At 41.1% G+C, this 22,537-nt stretch overlaps 1 protein-coding gene and 1 long non-coding RNA gene across 3 annotated transcripts in view; both read left to right on the plus strand.

Moving 5' to 3' along the window:
- FNDC1 (fibronectin type III domain containing 1) overlaps positions 1–22,537 on the plus strand; it is a 130,536-nt gene that overhangs the window by 67,621 nt on the left and 40,378 nt on the right. For both annotated transcript variants that reach the window (XM_075924558.2, XM_075924559.2), the window contains exons 8-11: positions 424–3,411; positions 7,245–7,363; positions 10,329–10,440; positions 12,078–12,425. In XM_075924558.2, the coding sequence (XP_075780673.2) occupies positions 424–3,411; positions 7,245–7,363; positions 10,329–10,440; positions 12,078–12,425 (3,567 nt within the window). The remainder of the gene's footprint in view (positions 1–423; positions 3,412–7,244; positions 7,364–10,328; positions 10,441–12,077; positions 12,426–22,537) is intronic.
- LOC142827934 (uncharacterized) lies at positions 12,432–21,110 on the plus strand. The gene is made up of 2 exons (XR_012902740.2): positions 12,432–15,324; positions 19,432–21,110. It is a non-coding gene; the product is annotated as an uncharacterized LOC142827934 (long non-coding RNA).

Below are 22,537 nucleotides of genomic sequence, written 5' to 3' on the forward strand. Positions count from 1 at the left end.
ATTCCTTTGTCATCACTGACAATTTTAAAACCAAGGTTGGATGTTTTTCTAAAAGCTGCTCTAGGAATTATTTTGAGGAAGCCCTATGGCCTGTGCTATACAGGAGATCAGACTAGATAATAATGGTCCCTTCTGGCCTTGGAATCTGTGAATCTATTAATCAGTAAAGCTATGCTGAAGATCGGACTCTAATTACTTGTCTAGCGCTGCCTGCTCTCAACTGATTGTTTAATTATTTTAAGTTTTCCACAGTTGATAATGTAGTGATATTTGTATTTCTCAGTAGGTTGACTAGCACTGAATTAATAACTCTCCAATGTTCTCAAGCACGATCTGGATTTTGCTGGCTGATTATTTTTTCTTAGACATGCTGTTTTTATGTTTCACTGATTTTTTTTTAACTATTTATTTTCTCTTTTGCAGCCAGTAGAGATGATTTGAATGTTCATCAGCAAACACACACTCAAGATAATACGGAGTCTAAAAAACCTGGTGATGCTGCACCTTCATCCCCACCTCAAATCTTTCCTGCTTCTTCTCAGAAAATCCAACCATCAGCTTCCTCTAAGCATACTGTTCATTCATCCAGTTCTCTTGGTGGTGGAGATTCAAAAAATCCTCTTTCTGAGTTTAAGAATAAACTCTTTAATAGTCATGGAGTACTGAATAAATCACAGCTATTCTCTAAAAAGACATCAGAGCGAGAACCTGATCCCCAATCCACTGAAGTTACAGATGATCATGATTCCTCCAATGAAACTCCAACACCATTGCCTAAAATGCAAGATCAAAGAAGAATCATTGGGCCCCACTCTCCTAGCAGGACATTTCACTCTGTCCTTTCATCAGGTAGAATGCCAGTGAGACTACGTACTCCAGTAAGGGCAAGACAAACGAGCACAGACAAACATGGCTCTTCATCATCTTCCTTAACCCAACATTCCTCATCCTCTTCCTCTGCATCTTCCCCCATTCCTAAGTACACAGATAATGAAACACCACGTCAAGGACAAGAAAACTCTAACACTCTGGCTTCCCCTAAAATCCCTTTAGATAATCTGCCTCCTGAAAATGTACCTCATGATACTGCAGGTAGTGTGGAGGAAAAGCAAGTAAGTCTAGATTCTGTGCCATTAAAAAAAACTGGGTCTAGTCGAGTATCTCCTAAAATTCCAGAACATACTCACTTGACTTTGCCATTGCATCGGCAATCTGCTGTGTCTCGCAAAATGGTCCAGAGCCATCAAACTAAATCACACATCTCTTCTATGCCAATTAAATCACCTACATCATCAACAGTTACAAGCTCTCAAAGTCATTCACGCTATCCCTCTTCTAAAGTAGTTCACTCTGGCACCCGTGATAGTTATGACAATTATGATAGCAAAGAGGCAGAACGAAGAAATGATAGGTCAAGTTCCAGTTCTTCTTCTCATGATGGAGATTCACTTCCATCACTGCAAACTAAACTTCACTCAGGTTCTAGTCCTCAGATGTTGAAGGATCCAAAATTAGCCACTGCAGCTGCATCATCACAGTCTGCTATTTCTGCTTCTGCTCATCATACTTCGACTAATTCTCACATCCCATCTTCTGCTAAACTTAAAATTGATGGAAGGGATGATGATAATTATAGTGAGAACACAGAAACTGAAGAGGAAAAAAAAAGACAAGACGCGTCATCTTTTAGGTTTAATTCTAGGCCGTCTTTAGGACAGACTGCATCTGAACGTTTAAATTTGCTCAAGCACAAATCCTCTCAAACAGGCAATATGTTTCTAAGCAAGATCAGCAATAATCAAGATTCTAAGCTTCACCCCTCTAAGCCCCCTTATTCTGCTGTCTCCTCAAAGGTTCATTCTCAGATGAATGCACACCGAACTTCAACTAGTGTCAGTAGGCCTAGTTCCAATATTGATGGAGATACTAGAGAATTGGAGGGTGAAGATGAGAAACCATTACCTTCAACTATTGCCCATGGCCACTCACCTTCCTTGTCTAGACAGTCCTCTTCAGTAGCAGTCTATTCTAGAAGAAGTAGTCCTTTGGTAGAGTCTCGTACGCATCGCAAAGTGCCAGTCAAAGAAAAATCACAGCTCTTTGGTTCAGAAGATGAACTTAATACAGAAACAGAGGAAATTCCTGCAAAATCAAAACAGGGTATACCTTTGTCTAAAAACCCATCAAATGGAGTCTCTCGTTTTTCATCCCAAAAAACTCTTCCTTCAGAGCCAAGCACTTCTCAAAAGGCACATGTTGGTCAATCTCAACGTCAGTTCTCCTTAAATTCTAGAGGCAGGCGTCCTTCTCAGATCTTTCCCAAAAGAAATGAAAAATTACAGGAGGATGTGGCTGAGGAGGAGGAAGCAGATGACAGAATAAATGCCCATTCTGAATTTGCTAAAGATGTCTCTTCTTCTAAGAGAATGTCTACCTCTTTTTCTCCAGGAAGTTCTAATTCCTCTCTTTCAAAGCTCCAGCAATCTATTTCTCAAATTAGTACAGTCGATGAAAACCAGAAAAGTAGGCATAACTCTCCAACTTCTTCCAGAGGATCCAGTTCATCTTTGCCAGCAGGCAGATCTATTGGATCCAGGATAGCCTCGTCAAGTGAGCATGTGTTAGATTCATATAAATCATCATCTTCTCAATCACAACCCGCCGAGTCAGGCTCTAGATCTGTCACTGACACAGCAAAGGACAATCATAATAGCAGGGTTACTTCTTTATCTTCAAAGTCATCCTTGAGACAAACTCATCCTTCAGTTCCTAATTACCACTCAGGTTCCAGAGTCCCTACTAAAATAACACCCAAAAATGAGAGAAAAGATGGCCCACTCCAGTCACCACCAACAAAAGTGGAGCTTTCTCCAAAAGTTCATTTCTCCTCTTTATCTAAATCTCACCAGTCAGTTTCAAAAGATGATGATGATGATTATGATGCAGGAGAAGTGGAGGAGAAACCCACATTATCTTCATCAGCAAGAGGATCATCTTCCTCCAATTCTAGAGGCAGGATAAATATAAATGACGGTGGCACCAGGGATAAAAGGAAACCCATAGACTCTCGTCTAATACACAAAGTAAATGCAGCAGAAGAAAAAGAGGAGGAGGAGGAAGAACTTCCCACTTTAAAACAATCTCTTCCTGTGTCACAAGGCAGGTCATCATCTTCTGTAGTCTCAAGAGTTTCTCAGTCGCCTAACAAACCACATGCATCTTCTAAGCCAAGGTTGGCCTGGCCGCGCTCCTCTGCATCTATATATATGCCTTCTCAACTGCATCCCACACACACTGCTTCTCTAGCTCTTTCTTCACCTACGTCCCCTCCTGTCCCCCGTCAACGGCTACAGAGCTCCAAGCTACAAAACCTTTCCCAGCGACAATTCGTCAGACCACCATATAGACAAGGTAATATATTTAAAATTATTTTATTAATTCTGTTGTCTTGCGTGTTACCCCCGCCCACAGTAGCTGTTGGATAAAAGCTAAATTGTTTCATTCAGATACAAGTTAAAATACATAATTCAATGTACAGTATTAGTTTGGTAGTTTCCAGAAAGCCCCATCAGAATTGGTTCCCCGCTGTGCACAACACAGAGGATGATCTGGTGAGAGATCACAGTCCAAAGATTCGATCCTACAATCTGAGCTGACCCTCATGCCTTTTAGGTGTCCTGTCAAATCAGTGAGGCTCAGGGTCTGCCCCAGGTTATCAGATTACATGATCAGGGACTATCTATAGAAACTATGCAACACCAGGGTTGCCAATTTTGGTTGAACATCATCCTGGGGGTTTCATCACATGGCATAATTGATAATCTTTAATTCCTGGAGACTCCAAGACAATCTTGGAAGGTTGGCAACACTAATTATGCATTAATGTCTTAACTAAGTATATGTGGAAAGAACGTGTACATGCAGGATCTTTCTCTGGTAGATTTCTTTTCTGCAGAAATGATTCTATTTCTATTCCTTGCGTGGGTTACTGTAATAGAATTCTCCAGGTTCTGACAAAAAGGTGCTGTTCTGGTTTCTATTATTTATCTTCTGTGATATCACCTCCTGTCCTCTTACAATAAGAAGTTTTCTCATACTGACCTGGTTGTTCTGCTGTCTTTAATTAGTTTTCAGAACCGTTCCCCCCTCCCCTCCACTGCTTCACTTTAAAGGGGATTGTATCTCTGTTGTTATCAGAATTTAAATGCTGGTCTCTAACATGGTTGTGAGATTTACCCCTGAGGTTAGTGCCCACCAGAGGCTTAATTTCTTGATGGGTGTCTTCTTATTTTGTTTGCTGAGTGACCAATAACAATAAGCCAGTAATTTCATTGCAATACTATTTTGTAATCTACAGTGTATAATATTTGATACCCCAAACAGTCTCAGTAAGCCATAGTTAGGGATGCCTGCTCTCTCTCTAGTATATAAACACTCAAAAGTAGTATTTAACCATATCTGTTCTGTTTCTCTATTGAGTAAGTACCTTTTTTGTGCCATAGGGGCGAGAGACTGAACAGCTTATTATGGCCCCACTCCATCAACAGGAGTTATGCAAAGTGATTCTTGCTAAGCCACGTTGACTTTAGTGGGACTCCAGTTGGGTGAAGGAGTTCATTCGTTTGTACAGTTCTCCTTTGTAGGCTGGACTTTAAGTAACATTGGTGTCACAGAGAGGATAGGGTTTGGGGGATTTTTTTGCATGAGATTAAGTTTAGAGTCTAATTTTTTTTTCAGAGGTGCTGAGCACCCACAAATCCAATAGAGTTAAATGGTACCTATAGGTGGTCTAAAAATCAGGCCCTTTGTTTTTTTTGGACCTACTAGTTACATCCATCTGTGTGGAGCTGCCATACCACCTCATCAGCAGCAACAGAACAGAGAAGTTAACAGCATCACACATGCCTGGTGCTGCTCTCCATCCCAAGATTGAGTGCCTGTAGTTGAAGCCATTGCTTTTCTAGTGCTGAGCTGAATTATAGTATACAAAGTTTGTTCTTTCAGTCTAGTGTTTTCTTCCAGAGGTAAGGAGAAATATCACAGAGGCATCTCCATTTCCCTCCACTTTTGGGTTCTTTGTATAAGGTCACTATGGGGTTTCGCTTAAAAAAAAAAAAACCCAAGATTCCACAGGGTGATGGAGTTTTTTTTAAAAAAATACTTATAAAGTTCAAGAATGTTTTTAGTGACTAAAGGTCTGTTTGGAAATTCTGCATGTTGTTTTGTTTAAAATCCAACAGGGATCAGAGCAAACAGGCCAAACATGTTAGGAAGAAAACAAAGTGCTTGTCCTCGTCTGAACAAATCATAATGGAATGCTGCTTTTCAGCTGCACAGATATGAAAGTGTTCCAACAGTGCATCCCGACAGAAATGTAAATGCCTAATTTTTAACACAATGGGCCAGATTATGCTTACACTTACATTGGCGTTTGTTAAGAACCACTCTCCAGTGGAGATTCTCTCGATTCATAAATGCTGACTTCCCCTCTAGCCAGGATGTGCGGGGCATCCCTCCCCAACTCTGTCCCTTCCCGCATCCCCACCCCTCCTCTTGCTGCTTCTGTTCCATTCCTTCCCACCGCCCCATCTCTTCCTGCCTCTGCTATGCCCCTGCCCCAGCCCATTATACCACTTTCTCCAAGCTCTGCCCCGCCCCGCTCCCTGATGCCCCCATTCCACCCATGCTCCAAACTCCTGCCCTCCTTTCCTAAGCCCACTCCTCCCTGCTCCCCCCTCCCAGAGCATCCTGAATGCCATAAATCAGCTGTTCAAGGGGCTTTGGAAGCCCTGGGAGGGCCAGAGAGGACTTGGTAAGCAGGGCCACGAGTGGGCGAGAGGCATGGTGGGAATGGAGATAGAAGGAGAAAATTTGACTTCCGGCAAGTACTCAGAACTCACTAATTTTTCCCCATGGGTGCTCCTGATTTGCCTATGTCTATGTCCCGAATTACCATGATATAACAAATGAAAATTAGGCCCAGATGCTTTGTATGTTGTTTTTTGTTCTTTCACTTCTTATACTTGGAAACTAAGGATTTGATCCAGGCTTCTTCAGCCAGTAACAAACTTCCCATTAACTTCCACAGGGTAAGACTGGATCTGCTATGCATCTCTAAAACAACCCGCTAATTTTCTGGTCTGATCCAACTGAAAGCCAAAAACTCCAGAGTCCAGAATGAAAAGACATTCTTCATGTGAAACCCACTGAGCTAACATAGTGCAGTTTATATGGTCATTTCTTTAGCAAGGCCTTCACAACAGATCAAATTCTGCTCCCGTTTGTGTGCATGGGGCTGCCATTTATTTGACACACTTTCAGCATTTGCTCTTGGCAGAAATGCTTCAGTTATTAGTCCATAGGGTATAAATTGCAAGTGTGGGTGCCAAGGAGGGATATAAAATCCCAGTTAATTGAATAAATGTATTGTTTAACTGGTTAATCTATTAAAGGGGGAGCAGGCAGGGGGCCTGCTTCAGCCTAGCTGGAGCAGCCCCTACCTGTGGCATCTCTGGCTGCGTGGTGCCCCTGTTCATGGCAGGCACCACGGAGCTGGAGCAGGGTGATGCTTACTGCCTGAACTTTCACGTCTCTAGTGCTAAGGTTTTCTCTAGGGTTTTTTAATTGTTTTCCACCAGAAAATAATCAAGAGCTGAGTTAGATTTCTCTTACAGTGTGATGCAAGGTGAGCTCCCCTAGCAATAGATACTGGAATTCTTCACCAGATAGTTCTATGACTGGAAATCCCTTTGTTCTGGCTTTCCAGATAAATTGGTTTGGGTGCTGTAGATTCACTCAGGATATACGCTCTCCTGTTTAGAGGCTGTTATTTCTTGATTTATTGTAAAAGGCATGAGGGTACAATGGGTACTCTTATAAATGTGTATAATCATTATAATGGTTTGTGTTTCAACTTTAATTTTGAATTTTCTGGTTTTAATAGATTCTGGGCCTGGTTAGATGGTATGTGGTGGCTTCTTTGCATCATTTAGTAATACAAAGTAGCCATAAATCCAGTTTAAGCAGCCAGTTAGGTTTCCATCCTCTTTGCATAAACAGAACAATGCACAGTAGCCAGGCTATACTGGTGAATCAAACCTTTTATATTTAGTTATTTTAAACACAGCTATATGAACCGGACATATACTTTCATGTGTAAATAATTAAGCACAGTTTGTAAAGTGTGGTTTGATTCTGTGCACATGCTTGTTACAGAATACTAATTATATTGTGTTCTATTTCAGGTAGTAATGGTAGGCCCAATCTTACAACAAAAACAAATATAAATGGGAAAATACTACCTGGTAATAATGGAAAACCAAATGGACAGAGAATAATCAATGGTCCTCGAGGAACAAAGTGGGTAGGGTGACCTTCTTTGCAAGTTCAACATGCTTTGACTTCTTAAAATAAAAAGGTGGGAGGGGGAAAGGAAAGGTGCATTTTACCAAAAACAATATAAAAAGAGACCAGACTAACTCTCTCTTCTGGCCTTAAAATCTATTACTCTATGAAAAAATATATTTATTATTGTGTAATTGATCTAAATTGCTGATTTAGGGTTGAAGGATTGGATTTTCAAAAGTACCTGAATAATTTAGCAGCATAAACCCCACTGACTTCAATTAAGTGCTTTTCAGTTATGTCTGTGGCAGATCCTAAGTCACTTAGCTCTTCTTTACGTGGGGAAATTGACTGGCACAGCTATTCTGAAATAAACATTTCATAATAGCTACTCCTTTATAGATGCTTGTATGGACACACTTATTCCAGGTTAAGAGTGTTCACACAGGCAGTTACGCCACAATAACTGCTGTAGTATTTTAAGCTCAGACCCTACCTTATTGTGCAATAGCTTCCCTATGCGGACAAGCCCTTAGGATCAGATTTTTACAGGTGTTTAGGCACATAAAGATAAAGAGAGACATCTTGTAGGTTTTCCAGAAGCACTTCGGTATCTAATTTTCATTGATTTCAATGGGAATTAAGTGCCTCGGCACTCTTGAAAATTCCACTTGGTATCTATTTCAATGTAAGAACATAAGAGCTGCCATACTGGGTCAAGCCATTGGTTGTATTCTGTCTCTGAGAGGGGCATGAGCTAGTGCTTCAGGGGGACTGTACAGAACAGAGAAATTATGGTGTGAGCCACCCCTCTCTTCCATCCCCATCTTTTGATAATTGGAGCTTTAGGATCACCCCAAGCATGGAGTTGCATCCTTAACCATCCTGGCTAACAGCTGTTGATGGACCTGTGCTCCATGAACTTGTCCAGTTCTTTTTGGAACTGTGTTATAGTTTTGCTCTTCACACCCTCCGATGAAAATAAGTTCCACAAGTTAGTTGTGCATTGTGTGAAAAAAAAAAAAACCTTGTTCATATTAAATCTGCTGATTATTAATTTCATCTTGTAACCCCTGGTTTTTGTACTGTGTGAAAGGGTAAATACCATTTCTTTTGCCACTTTTTCCATGCCATTCATGAGTTTATAGACCTCTGTTACATTCACCTTCTCTCCCCAACCCCGAGTCATCTCTTTTCTATCTGAACAGCTCTAAATTTTTTAGTCCCTCCTTTTATGAAAGCCAGTCCATTGCTATCAATTAGGCATTGAAACACTAAGCACAGCAATGCCTAAAGACGTTTAAAAATTTGGCACTTAATTTTTACTCACCCGAATTTTACTTGCTTCCAAAAATTATTTAATTTGTTTAGAAAAGGAAACCGAAAGGTCCAGATGCAACTAGCCAGACATTACAGAAGACGGGTACTAAGTATCAGATCAAAATGATCGTCTTTGTTGCACTAAACTGTTTTCAATTCCACTATATCCTTTTTGAGATGGAGGCAACTGGAACTGAACACAGTATTGAAGGGGTGGTCACACCAGGGATGTATATAGTGGCATTATGATATTTCTCAGTCTTGCTTTTTATCCCTTTCCTAATAGTTCCCAACCTAAAGTTACCCATCTTTAGGAGCCTAAATGCCTTCTAAAATCTGCCATTCAGGACTTTTAAAAATCCCACCTACTATGTTGGTAACCTGCCTATATATGGGAGGACCCTAGAGGTGTTTAAGTCTTGGCTTGACAAAGCCCTGGCCGGGTTGATTTAGTTGGGATTGGTCCTACCTAGAGCAGGGGGCTGGACTTGATGACCTTCTGAGGTCTCTTACAGCTCTATGGTTCTATGATTCAATGACTTTTTTTATTTCTATCCCACTGATTTGTGCCTCACTCCTCAAATAGACCCACTGAAATCAGTGGGGGTATGTCTACACTACCCCGCTAGTTCGAACTAGCGGGGTAATGTAGGCATACCGCACTTGCTAATGAAGCCCGGGATTTGAATTTCCCGGGCTTCATTAGCATAAAGCCGGCGCCGCCATTTTTAAAAGCCGGCTAGTGCGAACCCCGTGCCGCGCGGCTACACGCGGCACGGGCTAGATAGTTCGAACTACGTAGCCATTCCGATCTATCTAGCCCGTGCCGCGTGTAGCCGCGCGGCACGGGGTTCGCACTAGCCGGCTTTTAAAAATGGCGGCGCCGGCTTTATGCTAAAGAAGCCCGGGAAATTCAAATCCCGGGCTTCATTAGCAAGTGCGGTATGCATACATTACCCCGCTAGTTCGAACTAGCGGGGTAGTTTAGACATACCCTGGGATATTTCCAGAGTAAAGTATCCCGTAACCTAAATAAATGTCATTTGGCATTTTAGCTTTCTTAGTCTTAGATAACCATATTAAAATGCCTGTTGTGGAAGACATTTTCAAGGAAGCGTGGAGAACATGCACATGGGCATTTATAAAATGTAAACTATTTTGATCTGACACTTAGTACCTGCCTTCCATAATGTCTGGCTAGTTGAATCCTAACACTTGTTTTCAAATGGGCTTTAGGCACTTAAGAGCCTAAATCCCATTGTCAATGGGGCTTTGGCTTCAAAGGGCATAAAGTCCCTTTTGAAATGAGATTTAGTCTCCTAAATTATTTAGGCATACAAATAATTACCAAATACCTTTATTAAAAAAAAACCCCACACCTGGGCCTAAATCACTTAGAAGCTAAAATACCTTTTTCAAAAGTGCTTAAGTAATTTCAGAGTCCTATGGACTTCAGCTCCTAATGAGGTGATTTTCAAAGGCACAGTTAGAAGTTAGGGACTTAACTGCCATTTGTTCCCTTGACAATTTATCCCTAAGTCATTCAGGCACTTCTGAAAACTTAACTCCAAACTTCTCTTCCTCTGGTGTCACTAATATTGCACAAATAATTTCATATTATTTCATGTTAGAAATACTGGAACTCGCCTATCTCTGCTTTTTAGATCATAGATCTTGACCGAGGGCTGGTGTTAAATACTGAAGGAAGATACCTCCAAGATTCCCAAGGAAACCCCCTCCGGGTGAAATTAGGAGGAGATGGCCGCACGATTGTTGGTAAGGACAGATTTTTTTTCTTTATCTCTGGTGCCAAATTCTGGCACACGTAGCAGAAGGGGCACATTTGATTTTTATTAAGGGCTGGATTGTGGCCCAACTTAATATGGTGGCACAAGGGAATAAGGGGAATATCCTCTTTGCTGCATTGATGAGAAGGGGAACACACCCTGTATGGTCTGGTATTGGTCCTTGCATTGCAGCTAGAGCACAGGGGAAGCTGCACACCTACTAGTGTTTTTCTTACTAAGTTATTTCCTATACTGAGCAAGTAAAACAATAATAAATCCTATTCCAAGCTCTTCCAGGGGTAGCTCAGCTACACACCACCTCTCTCTTATGCAGGGCATTGAACCAAGGTTCCATGGGGCCCTTAATATTTATATTATAATCATTCACACAGACTTAGACCAGGATTTTGGGCCCTATTTTACCAGGCACTGTACAAACACAGAAGTCCTTGCCTCAAAGAGCTTATGATTTTATCCTCTTCAATGTATAAAGAGATGGGTATGAAATATGTTGTACAATCCGTGTCAGCTGGAGAATAGCCTCTTACATAGCTGTTTCTGCTGGGAACCGGTATAATTTTCAGGAGTGGTTTTATATAGGAACAGTTGTTTGCTGGGGGCTGCCATTCACAACTATACTGCAGACTTAGGCTGTTTTCCTGTGATCACATCCCTTTTTATCTCTTTGTAATTGCACCTGTAAATGTGTATCAGAGTGGTGTTCTGTGCCATCCTGAGGAGGCAGAATTGGATACAAAATGAGTGGAAGCTGCATCTTTACGCCTGGGCCTGAGGTAGCAAATCAGAGAGCCATGACTTGCTGCTTGACAACATATCTCTCTCTACTGACTGGTTGTCATCCGTATGAGCAGAGGAGTTAGTTCGCCCTCCTTCATGTTGCCAAACAAAATTTGGCTCATGATATGCACCAATTTATGGTTTAGCCACAAAACTAGGTGGAAATTCGAAATGACCGTTGGCTTTTCCCCTAAAGTGGGTATTTTAAAGTCACAGTTTGCCATGTCTGTTAAATGTTAGATCTTCTTTATGGTAAGTCATTTACTAGAGGGACACATAGTCTTTCCTTTGCTGAGATTTACTGAAGGAAGAAACACCGCAGCTTTCCTCCAATAATGTGTGGATTCTTAAAAAATACATTGATCAAGACAGCATCCCCTTTGAACAGAATGGGGAATAAAACAAAGGAATGTAGATGTTTGCAATATTGGATCAGACCCAAGGTCCATCAAGTCCTGTCTTTGACATCAGGCAACACAGAGGCAGATGTGAGATAGCTGGAATGTTGAAGATACAAGTTAGCAGGGTTTGCCTATTTTAAGCCAAGATTTACTGTACCTCTCTTCACTCTTTCTGACACACTCTTGGAATTCTAGCTCTTCAGAGCCTGGATTGGAGTTGCTCAACTTCAAAAGAAATACTAATTGAATAGCTGCTAAAAATGGATGACACTGTGGTTTATATGAGGTCCTCCTGAATAATATCTCTGTTTCCCCTAGGTGTGAGACTTCTGGGTTTGTAACCAGAAATCTGCTGATGCTAAACACCGTGATTTAAAAGCACAGAGAATCTGCAATTAGGTATTTTCATTTTGTTCTTTTCTCATAGATGCTGAGGGTGCTCCAGTAGTGAGTCCTGATGGATTACCCTTGTTTGGACATGGGCGATTTAGTAAACCTCTATTAAGTGCACAAGATAAACCAATAGTAAGCCTTGGAGGGAAACCACTGATTGGTCTTGAAATGATTAAAAAGACAACTACTCCTTCAACAACTACGACTACAGTTCCCACAACTACAACTACGCCCACAACTACCACCACTCCTGACCCAACGACTACTGAGCCTCCAACTAAGAAACCACTACCTGTGTGTCCCCCAGGCACAGATGCTCAGTATGATGAGGAGGGCAAGCTGGCACTGGGACCTGATGGTCTGCCCAAATGCAATGCAGAAGGTAACAGTAATATGAATACAAATAGTAGGTATGATGTTTCCTGAGTAACCATGGTTGTGAAGTATCGAGCTACCATTTGCCCGTAGTGTGACACAGTCTTGTGTGTACCTGCCATGGGTCTGTTCCCCAACTCCTCTGGCCATGGGCAACACAATTCCCTATAGGCCCCTCAGGTCTCCCCACTCGTTCTCTATGCCAGCTCTTGAACCAGCCAGGTGTGTTCCTGGAGTGTCCAGCTCTTGGTCCATTGGACACTCATAGCGTGTGCAGATTTGCTGCTTCCAGAGAAATACCAGCCCTAGCCTACGAGTCCCACCCCTGATTATCAGTCAGCTTAACACATAGCACTGAGGTATTTTTATAGTGAAATCAAAGATATATATGTGACATAGCACAGACTTAAACTGTTGCAAGTAGAATTACTGAAAACAAATGTTTGCGTGTTATGCTATTATTTTATATGTATTTTACAGCCTACCCTTAATAAGATACTCTCCAGCCTAGTAGAGTATTGCTCACCCAAAATTCTTACAGAGTTTTAGAGCCAGGCTTTGGCCCTCCTTTCCTGTGAGCACATCCTATTAACTTGCCTCCTATGCAAACGGGTGCAAGAAAACACAGAATTCAAGACATGCCAAAACAATTATTTATTTTTTTGTTTATAAGCATAACACCCCCTTCTCCTGTCATTTTTCATTTTGGAGACTTCTTTTTGGTAGATTTTTGCCATCTTTTATTTAGCCCTGGCTAAGTAGGCAAATAGGCCTATGTTGTGAGGCATACAATACACAGTATGCATATAACCAGATGGGGAAATAGGTGTCTGCTACCTCCTGCTTGAAAAAAATATTTCCAAATTAGGTCACCACCTGGTGACCTGCCTTAACACCAAGACCTTAATAACATACTTTTGGTATAGGTACATTACTCCTTAAATATTGTCCTTACACCAATATTGCAATGATTGTGATGACCAGTGGCTTTTGGTAGACATATCCCACACCATCTTTCAGGGAACTATGATGGATAGATCTGATCTAGGTGATCCCTGTAAAATCCAATGTAATCCTTGTACCCTCTGCCAGTTGGCATCCCGGTAACCTCATATCCCTGAGTCATGGTATGTGTGGCTGTACAGCACAGTTACAAACATGTAAAATGAAAACTTGTTTTTTTAAAAGAGCTCTTCTGCCAGCGACAGTTGATCATGGAAGAGAGAACTCAAGATGTTTCCTCTTGCCTTTGTCAGGTGGCCATGTTTCAGTTTTTCACGGGGGTCTGGAACAATACATGCTTTTAAAAGGATCTCCAAGACTTTGTCACGTCACAAACCATTCCTGAGACTAATAAGAGCAAATACTTATGATCAGGTAGCTACTAGGGCCTGAGCCCATTGACTTATTGGGCTTTGGATCACCGCCTTGATTTAGTTCTATGTAGCTGCCCCTTTTTCAAGATGGCCATGTGGCATGGTAACTAAATAGTCACTCTGCTGGCCATCATCTTAGGATGCTGGCTTCTGATCAAACAACTGCATCATTCAAGAGCACCTTCACCCAAACTCCCTTCTTCCCCTTACCCTCCAAAACTGCACCCTAATCACTTACCCCAAGCTCCCTTCTGCACCCAACCTCCATCCCACACCACCTCCATTAATATCATGGAAGAATGCAGCCCTTTACTATTTTACAGATTTTTAGAATGCCCCCCTCCCCATCAAAAACTATTGCTCACCCCTCTTCTAGATCATAAAATCAGTGGGTCAGATTCACAGCTGGTGTAAATCAGTGTAACTCCATTGACTTCAGTTTCTGTCAGATTGCTTTAATGATTTCAGGCTGATGGGGTCCATCTGTAAATAACAGACATGGATCTTAGCTGCAAAGTGCAAATCTTGACCCAAATTTTACCTATCTGAGGGGAGCTTGACTGATTGACTCATTTCTGATATATCAAGCTCTTATATAGAACTTTGCAGCCAGGGATTTCAAAGTGATTTACAAAAGAGTTCAGTATCCATATCACCATTTTACAGGTGGGGAGATTGAGGCACAGAAAGCTGACCTGATTTGCTAAGGTTACCTCACATGTCAGTGTCAGAACTAGAAATAGAACACAAATCTTCTGGATCCCAATCTAAAGCTCTATCCACTAGGCAACACTCGCATAGCTGTTAATTCTTGCATGCTATCTTTTGTCATTTTTTGAATATGTGTGGGTTGTAAACAGAGATAGAAACAGTCTCACTCACTATAGCTGTGTCACCTCTGCTGTGTTCTAACCATAGTAAAAACTTGTTTTTATCAGTAAAGTAGGAAGATTTAACTGGAAGATATACAAGGAGCAGATAGAGATTGTCACGCAAGAAAAATATGTCACTTCTAGGAGTTGGGGAAAGCCGAGTCTGGCTCTATGTGAATAAGGTAGAGGGCCAAACAGAACTTCCTTTCCTACACTGAATATAAAGCAGTGACCTTGCATGTCATTCTATTTCTGTTTTAGCCATACAAACTTATGACACTGCCACATTTAGATCCGAAGTAAGCAAGAACAAATTCACCAAAGTCAGTTTTGTTGAACTTGCATATGCCAGGTCTAAATTCAACCCACTCATCATTTGAAAACAGCATCCCCAAACAGCTCCTTATATTGAAAAACTGGGCCAGGCAGTGCCTTTTGAATTGCCCTATAGCTCATCATTTATAGATGTCTCAATCTAGATTTAGAACCAGACAATGTAAATGGTATCTGGGGAGCCACACTGTCAATTTAGAAAGCACAGACAGGACTGAAAGAAGAGGTATGGAGAGCTGACAATGACTTTGAGAAATGGACGCATACATCTTCTCCAAAACTGCTCTGGGCAGAAGACTGGTGATTCCTCAATCAGCTGTTCTGGGTGAGTAATATGTCTGAGAGACTTTGTTACCTTATATAGTCAGAATTGCTACTATTTATATTGGTATTATGTTCTTTTTGACTATGTATGCAACTGTTTATGTGTATGTGTTGAGTAGAGAGACGCAACGAGACAAAGGGCTATTAAATATAATGTCTGTTAGGCAATCACATAGGTAAGATTTTTCTGTGTGTGCTCTTAATCTTACCACTGACTGCATTTATTGGGATTTGCAGCACCTATGTCATTTGCTGTGCTCCCTGTATTTAGAATGAGGATCTAGCGATAACTGCAGTGTTCCAGCTGTGCCGTCTTGAGCACAGTTTTGAATTTCAATTGTACTTAGGTACCTAACTTCCTTGAACTGCTTTGAAAATCCCAGCTGAAACTATTAAATGTGTCTTTAAGAATATCACTTGGGTGTGATGTGGCTACCCATGTGAAAAAAATGCAAAGACATACCTCTTTGACTGCCTCACTTGCTCTCTGCCAATCAGTCCATCTCCCTGCCTCCCATTCTAATATCACTAACTGAGCAGCTTCTAAAAACAACTGCCAGTTTGTTTGAAATCAAGACTGAACAAAAAGGAAGTCTCCTTCTATCTCCTGGTTACTGGCCTGAGACCCAAGATGCACAGCATTCAGTCTTGGACCAGTGACAGATCTGAGGCTCGATATCTCACAATCCATAAAGGTGGGAAACAGGATGTGAGATGTACAGCTTTCCAGTAGAGAGACTTAGGCTATATCTCCACTGCATTGTTAATCCAGGCTTTGACCTGGGTTTTAGCCTTAACCCTTCTACTATCCATGCAAAAAAGCCTCTGACCTGGGCTTGCAAGTGATTGAAGCCCATGCTGGCTGGCTATAGGTAAGAGCCAGGGATTTGCTTCAACTCAGGCTGGAAAACACCCACTCTGCCAGGAGGATGCAGGCAAAATCACTCAAGTGCTGATGGTTCCTCAATGTCCTTTCCACATTTCCCTCTTCCTCCCAATGCGTTTCAGTTCTTCACAGTTGATTGGGAAGGAATCCAGGGTTCAGTAACACGGGTAATGCTTTGATGAGCAGGTTAGGCTATCCATGTACCAGTCAATTAGATGAATTGTGCCATGTAGAAATAGCCTAAGAGACACTACCACGGTCACACACACCCTGTGGCATAGCAGAGAAGTGAACATGTGTTTCCCAAGTAACAAGGCTAGCACCCTGCTCACTGGGCATCCTTCTTCTCTCTCATAGGACAAAACCTTTTAAACTCATGACTTTATAATATATGGAAAAGCTATTTGGAATCAATTTTAGAGGGTTCTACACTTTTTCAAGTTAAGACTTTCTCTTCATAGAATCATAGAATAATAGGACTGGAAGGGACCTCAAGAGGTCATCGAGTCCAGCCCCCCGCCCTCAAGGCAGGACCAAGCTCCGTCTACACCATCCCTGACAGATGTCTATCCAACCTGTTCTTAAATATCTCCAGAGAGGGAGATTCCACCACCTCCCTTGGCAATTTATTCCAATATTTGACCACCCTGACAGTTAGGAATCTTTTCCTAATGTCCAATCTAAACCTCCCCTGCTGCACTTTAAGCCCATTACTCCTTGTCCTGTCCTCAGAAACCAAGAGGAACAAATTTTCTCCTTCCTCCATGTGACACCCTTTTAGATATTTGAAAACTGCTATCATGTCCCCCCTTAATCTTCTTTTTTCCAAACTAAACAAGCCCAGTTCATGAAGCCTGGCTTCATAGGTCATGTTCTCTAAACCTTTAATAATTCTTGTCGCTCTTCTCTGTACCCTTTCCAATTTCTCCACATCTTTCTTGAAATGTGGCGCCCAGAACTGGACACAGTACTCCAGCTGAGGCCTAACTAGTGCAGAGTAGAGCGGCAGAATGACTTCACGAGTTTTGCTTACAACACACCTGTTGATACAACCTAGAATCATATTTGCTTTTTTTTGCAACAGCATCACACTGTTGACTCATATTCAACTTGTGGTCCACTATGACCCCTAGATCTCTTTCCGCCATGCTCCTTCCTAGACAGTCGCTTCCCATTTGTATGTATGGAACTGATTGTTCCTTCCTAAGTGGAGCTTTGCATTTCTCTTTATTAAACCTCATCCTGTTTACCTCTGACCATTTCTCTAACTTGCTAAGGTCATTTTGAATTATGTCTCTATCCTCCAAAGAAGTCGCAACCCCACCCAGTTTTGTCTGAGGTCTGTGTAGTTTGACTCTTGATAATGGAAACACAAGTAGATGTTTATGATATAATGTATAAAAATACAGGTTGAACCTCTCTAGTCTGACACCCTCAGAATCTGATTGGTGCCAAACCAGAGAATTTGACAAACCAAGGGAGGTCAATATGGTCCAGCAGCCTTATCAACAATTTCACTGCTTACTGTGTTCTTAGAAAACATTTAGGGGTAAATCAGAGCTAAATAACAGCACAGAACAATGAGTGCCTGGGTTGGTGGCTGTAAACAAATTTTATGGAACTGCAGTAAACTTGGGCACACCCTTGTAAAATGGTTCAGAGAGGTAGCCATGTTAGTCTGTAACTGAAAAAACAGCGAATAGTCCTGCAGCACCGTAGAGACTAACCAAAATGTAGATGGTATCATGAGCTTTTGTGGGCACAGCCCACTTCTTCAGATGAAGTGGGTGGTGCCCATGAAAGGTCACGATACCATCTACGTTTTTTTGTTAGTCTCTAAGGTGCTATAGGCCTATTCACTGTTTTTTAAGTTTTTCCATGGGAAGTGGACATTCTGCTAACTAAAACCATGCCAGACCATGTTGCCAGACCAGAGAGTGCTGGACTAGAGAGGTTCAACCTGTACCAGTAAAATACTCAAACTCTTTGAGGCCCCAAGCCTGCAAACATATGCATTAGTGCAGGCCCCTGTGCCTGTAAGGAGGTTTAAGACATATTTGCGACATCCCAAGCACATGAGACTCATGTGGCATTTGTTATTGTCATTCATAACTCTCTTGTGACTTTACCACTGGTGAGTGATGCAACCATACCAAATTCATGCTAAGAAAACCTCTAGACTTCACCTGTAGCCTCAAAATTTCCTCCATATCTTTCTTTTCTGTTAGCTATTTCTAGAAAAGAGCTCTTCAGTGGCCATTTATTCCCTTTTCATTGCTCCTAGTGCGTCTTCATGCTGTCATCAAAATGCTTTGTTTTACAGTATTGGTAACTAGTTTTGACTATAATTATATTTTACAGCTGTTTTTTATAAGGGCCTGAGGCGAAGAGAGATATTATCTCTATTGTTTTAATATTATTACTGCTAACTCAGGCCAACTGCTTTTTTGGCACTTACAAGAAGGGAATAAAAAGATAATGAAGTAATCCAATGTACTTCAGGATTTTTCCTGGGCTTTTCTCACTTTTGTTATGGCAGCAGGTGGTTTTGGTAGAGATCCGGTTTAAGAAAAATTAACTGAGACCCTTTTCAAACTCTGGAAGATTGATCGTGGCAGCATCAATCTTCACAGAGTGAAGACAAGTCCTATGTGTATACTGTCCCCAGTACTAGAGAAGTTGAGCACCATACAGTATTTTAATATACTTGTCCTCTTAATTCCTACCTCACATGGTTGTTATCCCTCTTTTACAGATGGGAAACGGGGGCAGAGAGAGGCTAAGTAACTTACCTAAGGCACCAAGAGGGTCTGTGGCAGAAATAGTGACTTCAGATTTCCAAGTGCTAGGTTAGGACTCTAACAACTTGACCTTTCTTCTTCTTCTCATGTGAGTCAGAGATATATGGACCTCTTTAAAAGCAACAGAACAGCTATTTTTGACAATACTGCTGATTGCATATTGAGGATACATAATAGTATCTTCATGAAAATAAATGAGGACCTAATTCCAATTCCCTTTATATTAGCCAGTAGCTTATTCTACAAGTCGACATGTTGACTTTGGTGGGACTGTTCATGGAGCAAAGCTGCCTTGAATCTCATCAAAGTTTTCAAAATCTGGGCCTAAAAATATTTCAAGTGTTATTTTTAATAAAGGCATTGGCTGATTTTTGTCATGTTTAAAGAACCTTTTACACACTAATATTTTTTTCTTTTCCAGTGTCCAGTTTGCCAGAAGTTCTGGCCCACGTTTCTTTCTTTGCAAAAGAGGCATTGTATCATCTATGGAGCAGCCCAGTTCTTTAGAGAGTCTTGCTGCATGTTGCAGAAAAACCAGCTGTCTCTTTTTAAACGTTCTGCATGTCAAGAACTTCTTTGCCAATTCATCAGACTGGAAGTGTGAAAGGACAGGACTCTTCCTGGATTCTGTAACAGACACATTGACTTAGTTTGAGAAATATCAATCCCCACTTCGGAGTTTTGAAGATTTCCATAGGGAATAAATGTTTGCTTCTCTCTCCATAACATTTCTATAACCTCAGCTTGGTTGCCTAGTCCAATATTTTACACATGCAATAAAACAGCCTGTCCTGTATCAGCGAACAACATCCTTGAGATGAAAGCTCTTCTATGGTGCCTATTTAACAACTGCTATGTTACAATTGAAGGATAACCAGTTTAAGGGCTACCAACATGCCCTAAACCTTTGCTGCTGCTAAGTCCTGCATGTTTCTGAATGGTGTTTTTGCAGTATCTATCTCCTCTGTCTGGGTCTTTAGTAAAACAGTTATTCTTCCAGAGCCTGATATTGTCTCCATCATTATTTGGCTTCCCAACACACTGGGACTTTAAGTGCCGAAAATGCCATCACATGTTATACTAATTCTTTGGCAAAGTCTGTTAAATTTTTGGCAGCATTCTTGCTTGTCTCAGCATAATTTACTGTCATCATTACTCGATTCAGTAACATTTAACAGCCAGAGAAGTGTTTGGCGGCCCAAGCATGAGTTTGTTAGTGAAACTTCCCAGATGATTCAACCCTGGATGTGCTTGGACTCAGGGAAAAAAGGTAGTAGGTTGATTTTGTTTTGTTTCGTTTTTTAACATGTTGGCTGACATATGGTGAATGTAGAAAAATTTGTGAAGACAAAGAAGATTGTAATTCTTGCGTGTTAGCAGGCCGAAGTAAACATCGCCAGGAAGCCGAAGGAGCTATGGTCAACGTAAAAGGGTCTAACTGAGGAACTACTGTCAAAAGAAATATAAAACATCGAAAACAGATGGTTATGGAAGAATTTTTTTTTCTTTTTTTTTCTTTTGTAACAACTAGGCAATTTTCATGCCATAGCTGTTGCTGAGGGAAATACAACCCTGTACACTGGAGAACTTGATGAAACGCACAAGAAAATACAATATTTCTATATAATCGGGCTGTTGCCTTGACAAGATGTAGTTAAGCTGGGAACCATTAAGAAGTGAAACCCATTAACACTTTCAAAGCTTCCTGTATATCTAATACTCAATAATTTATCTGGTGGTATTCGAACAAGAGTGTGTATGTTGAAACAAGTGATCCATACCAGCTAGTTGCTAGCTTCATCAAAAGACACACTTGGTCTCATGCTTGCCTGGTAGTTGGCCAGTAGACATTCACTGCTTTGTATGATTGCCTGTCGGTCAGCAGCAGAAGTTTACCATGAGAAAATGTCAGAATTTTGCTTTGTTAACGTCTGACAAGAATTAGCCAATTTCCTGTATTTTCAAAATTTATTTTGGCACAAAAATTAATGCTGTATTTTACAAGCTAGGTTTTTTCTTGTCTGACTGTAATAGGAAGAATCAGAGAATGAAAGTTTATATGTTTGTTGTTGATTCTCTAATAAAAATAAATGAAATGTGCTAATATGGTACAGATTTTTATTTTTAATTCTTTAACACTGCAAATTGATTTGTTTCAACACACATGTTAATACTGTAATATAATTCAATTTTCTTATCTTAAGTGCTACTGTGAGAAGGTTACTTTCTAAATAAAAGTACATAACAGCGTGAAAATATGAAATGTGTCAATTAGGTGGAAAGGTGAATATAATTTATATTGATGTATGCAATAATTTATACTGGATAGTGTGTTCATGCATATGTACAAGTATGTATGTGCCCCCACATGTGTTTTGTGTACATGCATGCGCGCACACGCACACACACACTCACTCACTCTTTAATATAAAACCTATAGTATAACATATATAACCAGCCTTGCATAATGTTACTTGGAATGAGGCATTTTGGCATTGGATTTCTTTGGAAAGGCAAATAATGGTTTTCATTGTTCCCAAGCATAATGGTAAAGAACGTCAAAGTGATTGTGGGCCTGAGCTGTTAAAATGTTATGGAAAATGTAGCTTAAATCAGTAGCCATTTATGGCAGTCATTGGGGCCATTATAATTGGTGACCTTGCCTATGAGAGCCCAGATAGTTTGGGATTGAGTCCTACGCTCAGTATTGCAGATGTGAGAAAAAGACTTCAAAAGGCAAGTCTCTCAAAATTCAGGTACATATCTGAACCTTCTGATGTCTTCCTCCTGCCCTTATTCATATAGAGTATGTCTACACTGCAACACTATTTCGAAATAACTAGCGCTATTCTAAAATAACTTAGTCCATGTCTACACAGCAGGCAGTTATTTTGAAATAGTGTCAAAATACTGTCAAGCTGGAGGACGTCTTACTTGGACTCCTGTATCCCTCATTGTATGAGGAATAAGGGAAGTCAGAGGAAGGGTGCTCTATTTCGAAATAAGTGCTGTGTAGATGCTCCCTATTTTGAAATAAACTATTTTGAAATAAGATACGCAATTGACGTAGCTCACTTTGCATAGCTTATTTTGAGTTAAGCCCTGCAGTGTAGATGCACCTGTACCACATACATCCCATTTCCTTCATCCCAACCGCATTTTCCTCCTGAAGCTCAACTCCTCATTTTTTGTGGCTTTTAGCATAGCCCTAAATGTAATGGAATCCATTGGGATGCTCCTATTTTCTCAGTACTGTTCTGGATGGCCATGCCCTCTGACGGGGGAAAAGGGGCAAAATAGGCAGCTGCTTTGGGGCCCAGCAACTCAAAAGGGCCTAGGTCTCCCAGCCCCTACTTCTGCTACTGTGGGAGTGGCAGCAGCTGGAGCCTTGGGCCCTTTAAATTTCTACTGGAGTCCTGTGTGGTGCGCACCAGATAGCATTGAAGAGCTGGTGGGGCAAGGAGGTTAACCCCAGCTCCACTCCTTCCAGGAGTGGAGAGCTGTTTAACCCCCCCCCCCATTTCTCT

The sequence above is a fragment of the Pelodiscus sinensis genome, chromosome 3, assembly GCF_052426305.1.
Source record: "Pelodiscus sinensis isolate ZL-2025 chromosome 3, ASM5242630v1, whole genome shotgun sequence".
NCBI lineage: Eukaryota > Metazoa > Chordata > Testudines > Trionychidae > Pelodiscus > Pelodiscus sinensis.